Below are 18,015 nucleotides of genomic sequence, written 5' to 3' on the forward strand. Positions count from 1 at the left end.
CAGGGTCAGCTGCCCAAGTGCTCTCCCTCCATTCTGCCTGAACATTCTGGCCAAGTCCTGAGACTTTTATTGGTACCTTTTCCTCATTTGTAACATGGAGATGATGAAATGAACAACCTCACAAAAGTCTCAGAGATGGAGGTCACCAGCAGGGACAAGTCACACAGTCTCACACAAACCTGGCCCCAGAGAGAGTTAGGAATAAACTTCCTGTTCAACCATGCACACTGCTCTGTAAGCTGGTAACATAGCTGCCACTACATAGAGGAGCACAGTCCACAGGGGAGCACAGCCCACAGAGGAGCACAGCTTAGAGGAGCACAGTCCACAGGGGAGCACAGTCCATAGGGGAGCACAGTCCATAGGGGAGCACAGTCCATAGGGGAGCACAGTCCACAGGGGAGCACAGCTTAGAGGAGCACAGTCTATAGAGGAGCACAGCCCACAGAGGAGCACAGCCCACAGAGGAGCACAGCCCATAGGAGAGCACAGCCCACAGAGGAGCACAGCCCACAGAGGAGCACAGCCCACAGGGGAGCACAGCCCACAGAGGAGCACAGCCCACAGAGGAGCACAGCCCACAGGGGAGCACAGCCCACAGAGGAGCACAGCCCACAGAGGAGCACAGCCCACAGAGGAGCACAGTCCATAGAGGAGCACAGCCCACAGAGGAGCACAGCCCACAGAGGAGCACAGCCCATAGGGGAGCACAGCCCACAGGGGAGCACAGCCCACAGAGGAGCACAGCCCACAGAGGAGCACAGCCCACAGAGGAGCACAGTCCATAGGGGAGCACAGCCCACAGAGGAGCACAGCCCATAGGGGAGCACAGCCCACAGAGGAGCACAGCCCACAGGGGAGCACAGCCCACAGAGGAGCACAGCCCACAGAGGAGCACAGCCCACAGAGGAGCACAGTCCATAGGGGAGCACAGCCCACAGAGAAGCACAGTCCATAGGGGAGCACAGCCCACAGAGGAGCACAGCCCACAGAGGAGCACAGCCCACAGAGGAGCACAGCCCACAGGGGAGCACAGTCCATAGGGGAGCACAGTCCATAGCGGAGCACAGCCCACAGAGGAGCACAGCCCACAGAGGAGCACAGTCCATAGGGGAGCACAGTCCATAGCGGAGCACAGCCCACAGAGGAGCACAGCCCACAGAGGAGCACAGTCCATAGGGGAGCACAGTCCATAGCGGAGCACAGCCCACAGAGGAGCACAGCCCACAGAGGAGCACAGCCCACAGAGGAGCACAGCCCACAGAGGAGCACAGCCCACAGGGGAGAACAGCCCACAGGGGAGCACAGTCCACAGTGAAGCACAGCCCACAGAGGAGCACAGCCCACAGAGGAGCACAGCCCACAGAGGAGCACAGCCCACAGAGGAGCACAGCCCACAGAGGAGCACAGCCCACAGAGGAGCACAGCTTAGAGGAGCACAGTCCATAGGGGAGCACAGCCCACAGAGGAGCACAGTCCATAGGGGAGCACAGTCCACAGAGAAGTATAGCCCATAGGGGAGCACAGTCCTTAGAGGAGCACAGTCCATAGGGGAGCACAGTCCACAGAGACGTCTCTATGATGCTTCTACGTTCTGTCTGTTGTAATAAGCTCGAGAAACATTCAGGTCCCCAGTGGACTCAGACTCTTAGAAGAAAATAGGCAGCGGGTGAGACAACCCCACCTGGACCATTTATACCCATCCTGGATGAAACCGCTAAGTCTGCCTTTGCACTACCAAGCAAAGGGTTGCCTGTGAGGTCAACAGAGCCCCAAGAGTCCTGTGGAAAAGGCAGCTTTATAGAAGTGAAGGGACAAGTTGGGGGATCAGGGAGATGGACAGGCCAGCTGTGAGTGGTGTGGATGGGTGGCTTGGCACCAAAGGCTGGCCCTACATGCCTGTGCGCCCCAGTACCATGAGGAAAGCAGTGGACTAGGGGAGCCCTAGGCTGGGGATGCTTCCACAGGCTGTGGACACCCAAGCTCACAGAGGCCACATGACTCACTCAAAGCCACACAAATAGCAAACACAGCCTTGATCGGAAAGCTCGCGTGCCCCACCCTGGACAAGCTCTCCTACTGACCTGAGAAGGCGATGGCGAAGATCCCACCCGTGGCTGTGTCCCGGTGGAACTTGAGCAGGACCTGGTTAGAAGAGCTGTGTGCTATTTTCTTGGACAGACTCCGGGTGAAGACGCCAAGCTGTAGAGACGTCTGCTGTGGCCCGTCCCTGTAGGTAGGAAAGAAGGCCCTGCATGTTGTCAGTTGTCTTGAGTATCTGCTGCCCCTGGAGCCATCGGGGGCTCCGAGAGAGATCTGGAGTGGGTGGCGTGACTCTGGAACTCTCCAACCCTCCTCTGTGAGGCCTTCTGACAGAGTTGATGGAGCCTTTATTCATCAGGTTCTTCACTAGTCCTACCCTCCCCCCCCCCATGGGCTCTGGGGCAGCATGAGCACCATGGGGCGGGGCTGCTGGTCTTCTTTGTCAGGGGCAGAGGAACTGTGGGGGGACTCTGCTCTCTCAGCCAGGCCTTTGCCACCCAAGCAAAGGTGCCCCCATGCTACCTTTTGGGGAAAATGATTTCTTGCCTGAAACCTTATCTACTGTTCCCTTTCCGTTCATATCCATTGCTTGGAAATTCCTCAGAGTTTTGAGAAAAACTCTGTACCCTTTGTGATTCCTAGAATGGCATTAGTTTCCAAAGGTTTTTTTTTTTTTTTTTTTTTTTAAAAAATACTATGTATCCTTGTCTGTAGATTGAGTTGATTGGGGGGAAATTGTCTAGGAAATTACCCTTAACAATCAAGAATTTTTAAATTTTTTATTTTAAAAAACACTCAAGACACTGCCTACAGAGCTCTGTAACTAAATGCTTTGCTGTCAGTTCAGTAATCCCTAACTGTACATGGCTACTTATGCTTAAGTTCATTCAAATGAAACAAAATTTAAAAACCAGTCTGGTGTCTGTCATGTCGGGTGGACTGCAAGGGCATAAAGTGTCACCGTCAGTTCAGAATGTTCTGTTGGGCAGCACTGGCTCAGCATAGGACAACCAGAGGGGCTTTGTACAACGTCAAGCTAAGCCTTCTTTGTTAGTCCTCACAGCTTGGTTAGGTGTGTGTAGACGGCGGGAGAAAGTTCTGGAAATATGAGGGAGAGCCTGCCTATTCACGCCACTCCCCATCATGCACCCACTGGCACCTTCACTGGCTGCAGAAGGGGATCCAGGTTGGGGACCACTGGCCTTTCATTCCTCTCCCTTCATCGTGTTGGTGACCTGACGCTGAGCCTCAGCTCAACCCTGAGCTTCGCAAATGCCTCCTTTGGATTTGCCGTTGACATGGCGTCTGATCTTACCAGACAGTGATGTAGTCTCCAAAGGGTTCTATCTGCAGCAGGCTGAGGTTGAGATGGACACCATGGCCAATGGGCACAGTGATCAGCCAGACACAGTCCTGGGAGCTGGAGTAGGGGCTGGGGTATCCAGGTGAGTACACGGTGCCATTGAAAGAGGTGATGTTCCCACCACAGGGGACTGCCAGGGAGGAAACGCAAATAAATGAGTATTTGAGAGTCCTACCCAGCCGGCTGAGAACCCAGATGCCTTCCTGGCAAAATCCCAGCTCTCATTACTGTTTTGCAGATGGGACAGGAAGGAGACACGGGGCCGCGAGGTTATGCTTGGTTCCGTTCACCAACACTGCTCCCTGGCTGTCTGTCATCACCCCAGGTGCCTCTGTGAACATCCCGCTTTGACCTCCTCTTTTTCTCACAGTCCAGTAGAGAAGTGATTAACCTTGAGAACGGCCCTGACCCCTGCACTGAGGATGGGGAGGAATGGGGAGGAACGGGGCTGGTAGGATGGGGGCTGTAATACTTTTACTGGGAGGAGATGAGGGATTATGACAATCTCTCTCCTCTCTAACCTGTTCTTTCTAGAGTGTTGCTTCTGGTCTATTTTTTTTTAAAAATTAAATTTAGCATTTACTTACTTATTTTGTGAGTATGTATATGTGGGAGATGTGACATGTATATATGCACGTTTGCGTGCGTGCATGTGTGTGTGTGTGTGTGTGTGTGTGTGTGTGTGTGCATGCAGGCATGGGTGTGCGCTGAGAACTAAGGTTGATGCTGCAGTCTTCCTTGATCACCTTCCATCTTATCACTTGGGGCAGGGTCTCTCAATTGAACCCAGAGCTTGCCAACATAGCTAATCTAGCTAGATAGCTTGTTCCGGGGGAATCCCGTCTCCACCTTCCGAGTTCTAAAATTTCAGCTGGGTTTCCACACCCACCCAGCATTTATACGGATTCTGGGAATCTGAACTCATGTCTTCATATTTGCATAGCAAATATTTTATTGGCTTTTGGGTTTTTGCAGTGAGGCTAAGGTGGGGTTAAAAATCATAGTTACGCCACTTATCAGTCACATGACCATAGACAAGTCATGCATTCTCTCTGAGTCTGTTTCCTGAGGAGTGAACTAGACTAAGAATACTCTTCATGGGACTGTGGGGGTTACTAGGTAAGACAATGTATAAGAAATCGTTGGTCAGGGCTGGATGAAGCTCAGAGACAGAGAGCTGGCTGCCTAGCATGGATGAGGCCTTGGGTTTGAATCCCAATACATCATCAGTCAATGAGTCAATGAATGAACGAATCAGCCAACAAAATGTTTGGCTCGGGACCTTGCCCAGAAGGCTACTCCTCTACAGAAAGCTACTACTACGCATTCCCCATCGCAGGCTGGGCCACTTGTGGGACCTTCTGACTCTCAAAAACGTCCTGCTTTATTAAAGAAGGGAGTGAAACTCAGTGACAAGGCACAGAGAGGGGACTGACAGCTGACCCTGGAGCTGGGGTGTTTCCTTCTGCTGGGGTACTGTCCTTGCCAGGCCTCCCCATTTCAAGACTGATTCTAGCATCTCTCCAGGAAAACTGTGGGCTGTCAGAATAAGGCAAGAGAGGATGTGGAAGTGGGGTCTCTTGGTCATCTCCACCCTGGTTCTGCCTAAGGAAGAAGGCCCAAGAATGCTCCATCTCAGCCACCTAAGATTACCAGCTCGTCTCTCGCCAAATACATGTAGGAAGAAGGGGGAGGTGAAAAGGAGCCAGAGTTCTCAGGAAAAGGGACAGTTTGAAGACTACTACTCTCCACCATTCAGCTCCTACGGTCTCATTGTGGCACCTTCCCATCTCCTTGGGGGACATTAGCCCATCAGAGCAGATCTTCTACAGGCTGGATATGCCATTCCCTTGGCCATAGCGCACATCCCCTGGTCCTACACAGAACTTGCTCAGAGCTCTGTCACTTGGGCTCTCTCCCTGGTTGGGCTGGCTCACGGAAACAGGATAAGCAAAGCTTGCCTGGACCTTCACCTTTGGCGATCCCACAGAGTAGCCGGTGGAGCAGGATGCTCTGTCTCCATGACAACCCCAGGAAGGACCATTAGGGCGGGAGAGGGACATACCTTCACACCTGGGTAGGGGGTGGTCCCAGTTCCGAGTGGTGCCATGTTGACATGTGAGGACGGGCTGGCCAGTCAGTTGATATCCCGGAAGGCATTCAAAGGTCACCGATTGTCCGACATTATAGCCAGCTCCTCTCACGATACCATTAGCAAACGGCTCTGGGTCTGGGCACTCTTGAAGTTCGTAGGCTAGAAGAGGTCAGGGAAAAGGTCACTTTATTCTTTCTGGGGCATTTCTTCCCAAATGGAAGACTGTGGCGCCCAGGTGGTGGCACTGAGGCAGAGCCCCAGGACTGGGAAACCTACAGACCTGACTGGTTGTTGACTTTGGATAAATCCCTCAACTTCTCTATGCCCCCCCCTTCTTGTAGTTGTTACAAGGACTGAGTGCAATGATATCTTGTAGCCCTCTGAAGGACACTGGCATGTGGGAGGACCCCCATAAACGTTACTGATTGTTCTTAGTTCCGCTGGGAAGAGAGGCTCAAGGAATGTACTGACAGGGGAACTTCTGGTCACTGAACACCTTCTCGGGGTCGGGTGTTAGTCTAGGTGTCTCCATGTTGCTTGATTCTAGGTCACAAACAGAAAAAGTGAGATGAAGAGGTAAGTGGGGGCCTTTCCAGCTCTGCCAAGTTAGAACCCCTGAAAGCATTTAGGGGGAGTAAGTTAAATCTACAGTCAAGATGGGAGCTTTGCGGGGAGGGACTAGCTGGGCCACAGGCATATGTGACTGCCATACAGGGATGCTCCTTGGAGGAGTAGGAAAGCTGCCCTCATGGCAACGGCTGAGGCCTGTCCAGCAGGAAGAGTCAGCCGAGGCACTGGCTGTGTACCACAGAGCAACGCCTCTGACTAATTGGGTACACCGGATGAAGAATATTCTTTGTCGCAGTAATTGGGCACTTTCTACTCAGGGAACTGGCAGAAGACGGAGATGGGCTGTTTCCACAGCAGCAGCACTCAGTAGGAACAGCTGAGCTGAACGACGCTCTGTGGAACCGGATGATTTATCACACGCAATAAGAATACTGTGACCTCCAGGCTAACGGTTCCTCCATGCCCGTTCCGCAGTGGTGGCTGGGTTCTGTGTTTCCATTTGACACTGTGGAGGGCTGTTTCGGTGGGAAAACACGCAAGTTTCACCAGAAATCACTTTTGGAGAAGCTTGGGGAGAAAGCTCAGTTGGTTTGCTTTGAAAGCAGGAGGACCTGAGTTTGAGAGCCAGGATCCACGTGGGCTCTCCTGCCTGTCTCCTTGTTTCCTTCCTTCCTTCCTTCCTTCCTTCCTTCCTTCCTTCCTTCCTTCCTTCTTGCCAGGATTAGTAGCAGTGTGCATCTGTAATTCCAATACTGAGAACACAGAGACAGACGGACCCCTGAACTTATTAACCATCAGGCCTACTTGGTGAGACCCAAGCCATGAGAGACCTGGTCTCAAAAAGGGGCCATAGTACCTGATGCATGGTAGATGACACAGGAGCTGATCTTCTGGCATCTGTACACACACACATAAATGCACACCTGCAATACACACATGTGCTCATGTGTGCATGCACACGTACACATACACACACCACCCCCACACAGAAATCACTGAGGTGACTGCATCTTTCAAGGAACCGAGGAGCCACCACCGGCATGGGTGGGCTAAGGAGAGGTGGCCCTGTCAGTGGAGTGCCTTTGGGTGCTTTGCCCATGATGCCTTGGAGAAGGTAGGATCCTGATGCCCAGGTAGGCTGCATCGGAAGCCTCGGCTGGAGTTCTGTGGCCTGAAGACGGACAGTAAGGGGACTGAAGGGAGCAGCCACGAGTCAAAAGCCAGAGTAGCTTTGATGAGAGTGGCAAGGGAGAAACTTCAGTGAGGGCTTCCTGGATTCTTTTCATTCCAAGACAGATCTGGGAGTCCTAGAAGGTGCTTCAGAGGGAAAGTTAAATTCTGAAGTTACAGTGTGTGTGTGCGCGTGTGCGTGTGAGTGTGCGCATGTTTGTGCATGTGTGTGTGTGTGTGTAGGTCTGAGGCCAATTCAGGTGTCTACCACATTTCGAGACCAGACCTCTCACTGAACCCAGAGCTCAGCTGTTGAGTAGACTGGTTGGCTAATGAGCTCCTGAGATCTTCCTGCTTTGACCCCCCGCCCCCCACTCCCAGTGCCAGGCTTGAGTGGCAAGAATTTTACCTATTGAGCCTTGGAGTAAGTTAAAAGCAAGCAAACTTAGCTACCAGTAACCATTTTCTGGAAGCGTCTGCCTATGGAAAGACAGAGGAAGCAGCTGCCTAGAGATGCTGGTCTGTCCAGCTGGAAGAATTTTGAGGAGAAAGAGCTGGATTGTTCCAAAAAAAAAAAAGTTAAGGAAATCAAGAGAACTGGGGTCCACATAGACAGCCTCAGTGGGGACAGGTGGATCCTCTACAAACTGGAGACCTGAAGCCCATTTTCTCTGGAGAGGAAGCACAGTGTGTGTGTGTGTGGGGGGGGGGGCGCTCAGAGCTCAGAGCCTGTTTATACTGAACAACTCTGGCGCATGAGGCCAGTTGGTCAGAGAGAATCATTTGCATCTATCACGAATTAGAGGCCTCAGTGGAAGCAGCTGGGCCTCTGGCACTAGAGACTCCCTAGGCTGAGAGGTCGGGACCATCACAGCAAGAAACTTTAATGAAAGTTGAGCTTCGGCCCGCGAAGGAGCAGGTGGCCTGATGCTGAGTGACACACGGGCGGACTTGTGACTCAAGGGAGCAGAAGGCAGGTCCTGATCCCAGAAAGGCTGACCCGTTTTGTTGTCCTTGACTTCTGAGTTGGAGACCTTAGGCAGGGCAGGCTCAGCAGGGGTGAGGATGTTCTCTGATACAGGGGTGGCAACCATGTGGGTGGGAGGGCTTGGTCCCTTGTGGGGAATCCAGGAGCCGGTGGTGTTGTCAACACTTATGAGAGAGAAGTGTTGGAGGGGAGTATTGGCTGAACTGTCTCTGCACACTCCTGAGTTTGAACGCCCAGAGTGTCAGGAAGTGACCTTATGTGGAGAGAGGACCTCTGACCTCTTACATAAACCCGAATGGCTGTGGGGTGGATGGTGATCTGCTGGGGCTGGTGTCACTATAAAAGGGGGAGCTTGAGGGTCCTCCCTAGTACATTCCATGATGTCTCTACTCATTTACCCTTTCACCAATAGCACGGACGATTCCTTTTCTCAGCACACGAGAGAGGACATTTTGAACGTTAACCACATCAAATAAAGTGTGATTTTTTAGGTTGATGGGACTATGAGCCACCTTGATTTGTTCAAACACAATGTTCCTGTCTGGAAACATCCCACTGTATTCCATACCTATGCACGATAATGATGTATCAATGGGGGTGGCTAACTAGAGTTTTGAAGATGGATGCTATATGAAGATGAAGTCAGAGACTGGGTGATGGATGATTCTGCAAACCGACACAAGGCTGATGATGTCTAAAAACCACCCAGATCCAGTCCCCCACCCGGAGCAGATCCTTACAACCCTCAGAAGAAAGAAACCTGGCCCTCCAACACCTTAATCGTGTTCTCACTTCCATCCCTGGAGCTGTTGTTCGAGTCACAGGGTCTTCGGTACTCTGTAACAGCCTCCCAACAAACAGACTCGGAAGTGATGGCGGCAGAGTGTGTGATGGGGTCTACACCTGTTCCAGCCAGAGCATGGATCCATGCAACTGGAATCAAGTTTGTCTTCCATGACAGACCATCGTGACAGGATGAGTACTGATGTGTCCTGACTCGTCGGTCCTCCATCCTCCCCTCCTCAGTCACAGACACTCTTCACAGGAACAGTTTCTGAGAGAACCCCTCCCCCTTCCTTGGGTCTGGCTGCCTGGTCAGTACTAACAAGGTGGCATGGTTTGAGGAGGCCAAGCTCTTGGCACCCTGCAGTATGAGCCTGCCATGCTCACACGCAGGCCTCCCCCGTGCAACCATTTCAAATGTGCCTACCTCAGGGGACACACTCTATGGCTGTTCCAGAATGAGAGGCCTAGTTCTTGCCTAGTATTCTTATCTGACAAGGAAGGGACACCCGGTCATAGGGATGAAAAGGCCAAGGCTCTCAGAATACGCATTGCACGGTATTCTTTCTATACTAAAAGCATATGCGATCAAAAACTTTACATTTTCTTCCAAGGTGTAAACACACACACACACATACACACACACACACACACACACACACACACACGCGAAATAAAGAAAGGAAGAAAGAAAGGAAGGAAGAAAAAAGAAAGAAAGGAAGGAAGAAGGTGAAAGGAAGAATAAATGAATTAATTAATTAAAAATTAGGGGTTGTCTCTGCCCCACTGCCGTTTTTTCTTGGTTGTTTTTTAACAAGGAGAATGTGTTAGTGAATTATCTGTATAACTGAAGATTAACTTTGAACACAGGAAACTGGAAGACCGCACCTACAGTGGGTTTATGAGAGCAATATGACTCCCATGACATGTGACATAGCCTGCATGTTCCCTCAGCCAGTACCACACACTGAAGCCTCATTCCCTAATGGGAGGGCGTCTGGAGATGGCGAGTCCTTAGGTCTTCCTGGAGGGCTGGACTAGGCTCCCTACAGAGGAGGCCTTAGAGGTCCTTCACTGAATCTATCAAACCTGGACACAGCAGGAGGGTGCCACCACGAGCCACTGAGCAGCCTCTCCCAGGCTTGCGATTTGCCAGCACCTTGACCTTAAGACTTTTCAGCCCCCAGAGGAGGGAGGAAGGAGTTTCTGTTACCTACAAGCTTCCTGCTGGCTTGCAGCATTTGTTACAGTGGCCTAAGCTGGCTGATGTCCCCTGCTCATGGAAACATCTGTACAATTTTAGGGTTTTTAAAATAAACATGTACTAGTTAGTATTGGCAAAAAAGAAATGTCTAAAAGTATAGAGTGGGGAATGAGTGAAAGGAGCTGAGATGGGGCTGGAACAGGTGCTTCACTCAGTGACTCGAGGGGAGATTCATGGGAGAGGTTAGGCCTATGCAGGGCTGCCCAGCACAGCCAGGCAGGTTGGGAGTCTCCACTGTTAGTAATGAACGAATGGCATTTCACACAGCAATGCCTGCGTTGGTGTGACGGGTTGTTTTTTTTTTTTTTTTTTCTGTGAAAACATGCTAGGAACACTGGACCTGCCATCAAGTTTCACCTCAGGAAATAGAACCTCTGCCAGCATACGGGTGGGCCTCTGCAAGGGAACGCAGCCTGAGGTGGGCGCTGTTAACACTGTTGCTGGAACTTTCCATTCTGTTACAGGAGATCTTTGCTGAGACTGAGCCTTTCAAAGCCAAGGGGAAATGGTGGTGGACCCTGTCAGGGATGCCTGAGGGGAACTGATAGGCTACTTGCCCAGGATGCTGCTGGTTATTAGCTCTAGATACTATGGAACCTCAGTGGACACTGTGGGGCCCATGGCTCTGGAAAAAATTGGGTACATGTAAGCTGTCTGTCAAACAGGGCTAGGTAGCTATTGAGCTACTTCCAAACAGAAGCCTCCACAGAGAGATCTGCTGCCCCTCAGCCCTTCTGGCATTTCTTCCCAGGCAGAAAGACGGGGAGATGGGTAGCTGTGGGCCAGACGCGGGTCTGACAGTGGTTACCATGACAGTGGTGCCACTGTAATACTTTCATCCTTACCCTGGTACTCCAGCTTGAAACCTGGCCGGTTCTGGGAATGGTCGCTGTGGAAATACACAATGGTATCGTGGGACGTGGAGAGCAGGGAGCCTGGCAGCTCGCTTCCGCTGAACCTGCCCATCATGCGGCTGGTCTCAGAGGGACCACTCCGGATTTCTAAGAAGTCGTGGTTAGGCTCCGTAGAGAAGTTCAAAAACTGGATGTGAGCACCTAGGAGAAGGACAGAGGCACACAGTGCCCAAAGCCATACAGTCTGGCTTCTGGCAGCATGTCCCGCTACAGTGTCTCAGGGTCCAGAGTCCCCACCACCAAAGCCCCAACCCACGCACGTCTCCCAGGGTGGTTCTGAGTTTTGCCCATCTAGTCCCTGCTCTGGCCATCAGGAAGGGTCAGAAAGTCAACAGACTTTTCATTCAGCAACAGAGACACCAGTTTTTTCTGAGCCCCAACCCAAGTCTATTTGACTTTATGGGAAGCCAACTTCGGGGTCAAGATTTGATTTCATTTGAATCATGTCTAGTATTGATATAAAGATAGGTTTTTCCCCTAGAATAAATGTTTAGCTAAAAAGTAATTACCCCATTGAGTCAGAGGGCACACATGACCTTTCTTGCTGGTATTTTCTAAGAATCTTTAGGTGATTCAGAAGGACATGGATCGGAAGTGTATATTGTACCATCTAATCCACTGAGAAGCCAAATGAAGTTTACCCTTCGGGACTTTTGGTGGGTTAATCAAGATCTCTTAGCCACCTGTCAGGGGACATGGATTTAATTAAGCCCCTAGGGTACATATTTACATAAGCCACGGAGAAGTGAGGTTGGAACAGCAACACGGGTATTTGTTTACAGACAAGGGTTTTCAAAATTGGATTGCTGTTGGAAAATGTTCTCCAAAGAAACCTATTCACCATGTATAACAAAGGTCCTCACATTACATTGTTAACTGAGAAAAATCAGGTCGGAAAAAATAGACACTGGAAATAGAAAAATGTAGCCATCCATTGCAATTTTTCTATTTTAAGGGCCTGGAAGAACACACATTTGTTTGCTAATACCGGATGAGCATATGCCATGGGCTTGTGTCACGCTAGGCACAGTCCCCCCCCCCCCCCCCCCCCCATGAACAAGGCGGGATGGTCTTCGCCTCTACAGGCTCTTTGGTCCCAAGCTTGAAGTTAGAGCAAAGGGGACTCTGGCCCTCTTTTCTTGGTGTCTCAAATCTAGACTCCGCCTAGGCTGCCAAAGCTGTCTCCACTTTCCCGAGTTCCCTTCAAGAGACACTAGACTCTAGCCTTTGAGGGTGACCCCACTGTCCCCCTCCCCTCCATCCTGATTTAAAAGCCAGCAGGACCATGGCTGTCCCTTATCAGAAGACATACTTGGGACCTATAACAGATGATCAAACAAGCGGTCTTCACACTGAGGCTAGCAGACTGAGAGGTTCTATAATTCTCAAGGAGAGAGAGGAGATGAGGGGCAACACCCAGTGGGGCGTGGCTATCGCAAAGTTTGTTTGCATCACAGTCAAACGCATTGCTTTGTAGAGATTATGCTAACACAAATGTATAAAAAAGAGGAATCCCCAGGAGAGGTTTCTTCCTAGGGACAGAGCAGAATTGGGCCAGAGGACCCCCATGGATAGCCCATCGGTACCTTGTCGGCCAAAGCCACCATCTCTTTGGCACAGACAACCAAGGTTATAATATATTGCCAGTACATGAATTGAAAGCAATTAAAATTTGTACCTAGATTAACATCCTTCACAGCCAACAACCCCCACACCTGGCATAGCCCATCTCTGCTCTTCCCATCTCCAGGCCAGCTAGAATGTGTCCGTGAAGAATGCCAACTCAATTTCATATTGACCTTGGCTCAATTTAATTAGGATGATAAATGGTATAGGGAGTTAAAAGCACAACTTGCAGCCTGGTCTCAGCAAAACGGCTTTCCTTTTCTTTTATTCCAGGCAATTTCTTTCCTTTTCTTTTTATTAAATGGTTCTGAAGATGGAACCGTGTGTCTTGCACAAGGCACGCTCTCTAGCCCTGAGCTATACCCTCAGCTACAGCTCAAGTTGAGTTTCTTATTCTGTACCCCTGGGTTTAGTTTGGGACTCAAATCAAAGTAACCCCTAAGCTTTCCTCCCCTTTCACTTAATTTCTGCCTTTCCCCCAAGATTGAACAAGACAGCACCCCATGAGCCAGAGGGGAGGGCGGTGCTGGCGCCGCGCTTAGCTGGGATTGGGCAGATAGCTGAGTTAGTCCAGGCCTGGGCTCCAAGCCCATGTCACTCTGGGGGTTGCAGACTCACCAAAGCCCACAGGCAGCACGATCTTCCAGGAACAGTCCATGTTACTGGGGTAGTTGCCTGGGAAACCGGGGCTCAGGATCACCCCCTCCATCTCTTCCACTTCTCCCCCACATTGAGCTGTGACAAGGAGAGCAGTTGGGTTAGGAAATCGAGGAGAGGGTGGGGCTCTTCGAGCACGCAGAGTCACAGTTTTAAACGTTCCTTGAGTCACAAACCCCTCTGAGAACCCCAGCAGGTCTCTCTGAATATCGGTAAACCCAGGTAAACTGAGCAATGTAAACTCAGGACTGAAGCACAGCGCAGGGTATCCAGGAGTGTCAGCCTTGACCACGCCCTCCACAGGTTGATGACCTCATCAAGGCCGTGCAGGAAGTGGCAAAGCTCTGCTCCAGAAGTCTGACTCTTCCAGTCCTTACATGACAGCCCACCCCTCTCCCCTTCCTCTCCAACCCAGTCTTCATGAGAGCAAAGGACACAAGAAAGAAAAGAGAGTGGCACACATCCTGTCCTCTCTGTGTGCTTGCAACTGTGCCAGACTCTTCCCAGATCTATCCTTTATGGGGAAGGATGGCCTGCCACCGAGGTTCACCATGACCACTCAGCAGCGAGGGAGGAACTGGAGACATCTGATTTCAAGTTGCTGGGGTGCCTCAGTAGCTGCCCAGCTGAAAATGATTTTAGGTTTCACGTTCTCCGAGGAAAGACTGTGTGAGCAGAAAGGGGCTAATCGGCCATGGAGGCCCAGGTGTTCAGGGAAGAAAACGCCAAGGTCCAGATCAGTATTTTTCTGGGCAGAAAATGAGTAGGAAGCACACTGGGGTGGAATAGTGCCACCACTTACATCACAATTCCCACTCCACTTCCTGAGGGACCGTGGGTGAAATGTATGCTCCTCCCCAGCCCAGTTGCCAGAGCAGCAAAATGACGCTAAGAACAGCTCCCATCTCTGGGAACCGCTGTGATGCCTAGAATTTCCCGTATCTAACCTGCTCTCTATGGGAGAGCAAGCACAGAATGCTGGCATGCCAATGTGACATTCCCTTGACTCACTTACTTTCTGGGGGACAAGGGGATGCTGTCAGCCCGGCATGGATGGCCCTTCACATTCCATTTCCCACCTCTCTTTAATCTCTGAAGACAGATTTCTGGGCTGGGGAAGATGTCTCACTTGGTAAGGGGCTTGCTGTGAGAACCTGTGTGTGGATGTCCAGCATCTACGCAAAAGCCAAGTGCAGTGATATCCCTGTAGCCTAGTGCTGAGGGGCAGGGAGAAGAGGACTCTTAGAGCTCATTGGTCAGCCAACCTAGAGCAACAGGTGAGCTCTGGGTTTAGGGAGAGACCCTGACTCAAAAAAATGTGGAGAGCGATTGAGGAAGATATGCATAGGCACACCCCCCACACCAAGTGTATAACACACATGCACACACACACAGACACACACATACAAATACACACCCACACCCACACACTTACGAACCCCCACTGGAGGTATGCAATGGGAAACTGGAGTCTGGCATTTAGTAGACACCCAATCACTGTTTGTTTCCTGCTTTCTTGACCTGACCAAATGCTCTGAGGTACCCCTGTCTTTCCTTATTTCTGTTAATTTCCTCAACATTGCCTAGCATAGGTTAAGCAGTAAAAAGAAACCAAGTTCTTAATTTACGTGCAACCCTTGACAACTGAAGCAGGTGTTTCAGTCTGCACTTTGACAAAGTCATGGGAAAAGCCCAATGTACCTAAAATTGCCTTCTGGGGTCTGGCTGGTTATATGAGTCCACAATGACCCTCATGATATTCTCAAGTGGGCAAGCTTCTTGTGATTTTTCAGTTGGCGGGCAGAACCTTCCAGAAGCCTGGACAGCTTTGAATGAGAGTTAGAAATTGCACAAATGTCTTTCAGGAACTACTGACTTGGAACAAATCCAGAACACTGGATTTTTTTTTTTGACTTGAACCTGAACTCAGCAGAATAGCAGAGAGCTCTGATCCCCTGGGATTTGGACTCTAGTGGATTCTAAAGTCCAGTTCTCTTACCAATGCAGAGTGGAGGAGGGTAGTTCCATCGGCGCACAGTTCCAGGCATGCAGGAGATGTGGGCATGGCCCTGGAGGAATCAGAACAGTAGCGGGCTAGAGGTCCCCAGGGGCACAATTATACACCTAACCCGAAACGGGGGCTTGCTCTAGGCCTCACATTAAGAGACAAGACATCCAGATGCATGAGATCATCGTGGGATTTGAGGTAAGACAGAAGGAGAGATAATTTGGGGCGGGAGAGACCACTTACTAACAACCATCACTAAAGAATTCTCATTACAGGAGGTTTCCTTGTGAGTTTCCTCTAATTACTAAATTCCCTCATGGCCCTCAAAGGGAAATTAAATTTTCCCAAAGTCCAATCAAAGCCGACTTTGCAGGAACACATTCCAGGCTGGATTGTCCAGGGCCCTTACCATCAACAAAGTTTATTTTTGTGAGAATAGCTCCAGGAGTGGATAGCTGTCCCCAGGGGATAGGGAGGCTTCACCCATAACCAGGCTGCAGCTTTGCCAGTACGGGATTGGGCAATGCACTCAGGGGACGCCTGTGCCCTGCCCTGGGGTTATTTTGGTGGGGATGGGTACCTGGAGGGCGTATCCTGGCTCACACTGGAAAGAGACCACGTCATTCACCAAGTAGCGCTCGCCCGTCTTCACCCCGTTACTGGGTACAGCTGGTTCGGGACAACTGCTCAGGCCCACCGCTAGACAACACAGAGAGGGAGAGAGAAAGATGGGCAAGACTGGTTGGTTAAGGTGACAGAGGCAGAGGATGCTGTTGGCTTCTTGGGGTCCAAGGCTTGTGCCTTCCTGGGCCTCCTGTTCACCCCGGCATTCAGAGGAAGTCAGAATGTGTAGTATGGAGGTTCATCAGATCAAAGCTGGAACAGGGGGTGTCATTTCAGGGGCTTGGGATGCTCATCTATTGAGCTCAGCATCAGGACACCTTGGTTGCAGACTCCCAAGGCCTCTCTATCTGAGTCCTGTCCCCCACCCATGTCCCTGTTGTCTCTGCTCCCAACTTCTCTCCCCTTTCTCTGCCCTTGGAAGACAGATCTATCAGAGACCCCAGTAAAATCATCAGAGCTCCTGATGTGTTGGGAACACACAGTGGTTATCTGATGGCGCCCACTGGTCCCTCCCTGTACCTAGTGTGAGATGGGAGCAGAGCCAGCGACCCAGGAGGAAAGACATCTCTCCAGAAACTGCTTTACGCCCCCAAAGGCACAGCTGTAGTCCTTGCTGTTCAGGGATCTTAGCAGTGACTAGAAGGAACTTTGTAGATGAAAAATGAGATTTTGAGTGAGAGAAAGAACTTTGAAGATAACATCCAAATGGGTATCAGAAGCTGGTCTGCAGAACCAGCGGAAAGAGCACCTCCACTTTCTTACATCCCAGATTATCTACTGGGGTTGAGGCTGAAGTACTTTCTGCCTGGTCCTAGGGTATAGTGATTCAACGCTTCAGTGGCTTTGTCCCATGGTTGAGTATGCAAACTTGAAAGGGTTTCAAGCCTTCTCTAACCCTTAGTATCTTTCTCCAGTCAGTGGTAGCCTTAAGTGTGAATGAGTGGGCACAGCCCAAAATCCATGGAGGGTGGGGAGTCAGCCACCATTTCCTCCTACCGAGAAACCCACACATGGCCACGACCCTGGATTCTCACTTTTGTATTCCAGGTGGAAGCCAGCAGCAGACACGCTGATGTCGGAGTAGAAGTGGAGGTAGAGCTGGTTGGAGGTGCTGTTCAGCAGGGCAGGCACTGTTGTCCCTGCGCAAGAACACCAAGGGTCATTCGGCATTCCCTCCACACACCAATCTCTACCTCATTCCTGTTTCTACTCCCTGCTGGCATTCTGTTCCCAGGGCCCCCAAATACCACCCCTTATTATCAAACTTACTAAATGACAAATGCCAGGTAGTTAATGGGCCAGAGAAGGAAATCTGTGGACGAGAAGTGCTATGGACCTATTCTGTCAGGAGGTGATGCTCCTCAGGCAGTGAGAGGGCTGTGCATCTGGTCTCTACTCAGTCATCCTCAAAATGATTCTGACATGTACAACTGCCTGGTCAACCCAGCAGGGCAGACAGCTTATCTGGATGTGAATGGGTCATCTTCATATCTTAGCATCATGATCTCTAGGCCTAGCAGCTTCAGGTAACTTCCCTGGCCATTGGGCTTACACATACCATATTCTGACACAAGCGTGCCACTGACTAGGCAGTGGGGAATCCACTTTGGGGAAGAAGTATGGTTGTTCGTTAAAAAAAGTGAGCCGATGGTGATTCCATTTCTGGATATATGCTCTTGAGGACGGACAACAAAAGGGACACCAGAGCTTGCAGGTGACTCTCCACTCCAGCATTAGCCACAGTAGCTCCATAATGAAGGTGAAACAGCCATCACTATGTGACAGGCATATGAAGAAATGGACTAGCCGGTACACAGCACAGCGCTGACTCAAACCGACACTGGGTGAGTCCATCAGACAGAACCACACGGCCTAAGATTTCACTTGTATGAACTGTGGACAAGGGCAAG

General features: G+C 50.8%; 1 protein-coding gene across 4 annotated transcripts in view; it reads right to left on the reverse strand.

Annotated features, from left to right (window-relative positions):
* Positions 1-18,015, reverse strand: part of Csmd2 (CUB and Sushi multiple domains 2) — a 560,352-nt gene that overhangs the window by 70,201 nt on the left and 472,136 nt on the right. For all 4 annotated transcript variants that reach the window (XM_041651748.1, XM_041651747.1, XM_041651746.1 and 1 more), the window contains 8 exons: positions 17,140-17,244; positions 16,062-16,180; positions 15,473-15,542; positions 13,435-13,551; positions 11,122-11,331; positions 5,472-5,660; positions 3,359-3,536; positions 2,085-2,230 (listed from right to left, as the gene is read on the reverse strand). In XM_041651748.1, coding sequence (XP_041507682.1) covers positions 2,085-2,230; positions 3,359-3,536; positions 5,472-5,660; positions 11,122-11,331; positions 13,435-13,551; positions 15,473-15,542; positions 16,062-16,180; positions 17,140-17,244 — 1,134 coding nt within the window. The remainder of the gene's footprint in view (positions 1-2,084; positions 2,231-3,358; positions 3,537-5,471; positions 5,661-11,121; positions 11,332-13,434; positions 13,552-15,472; positions 15,543-16,061; positions 16,181-17,139; positions 17,245-18,015) is intronic.

This window comes from Microtus oregoni, unplaced genomic scaffold, assembly GCF_018167655.1.
Source record: "Microtus oregoni isolate MIOR12 unplaced genomic scaffold, Mior012 000005F_ref0000423, whole genome shotgun sequence".
NCBI lineage: Eukaryota > Metazoa > Chordata > Mammalia > Rodentia > Cricetidae > Microtus > Microtus oregoni.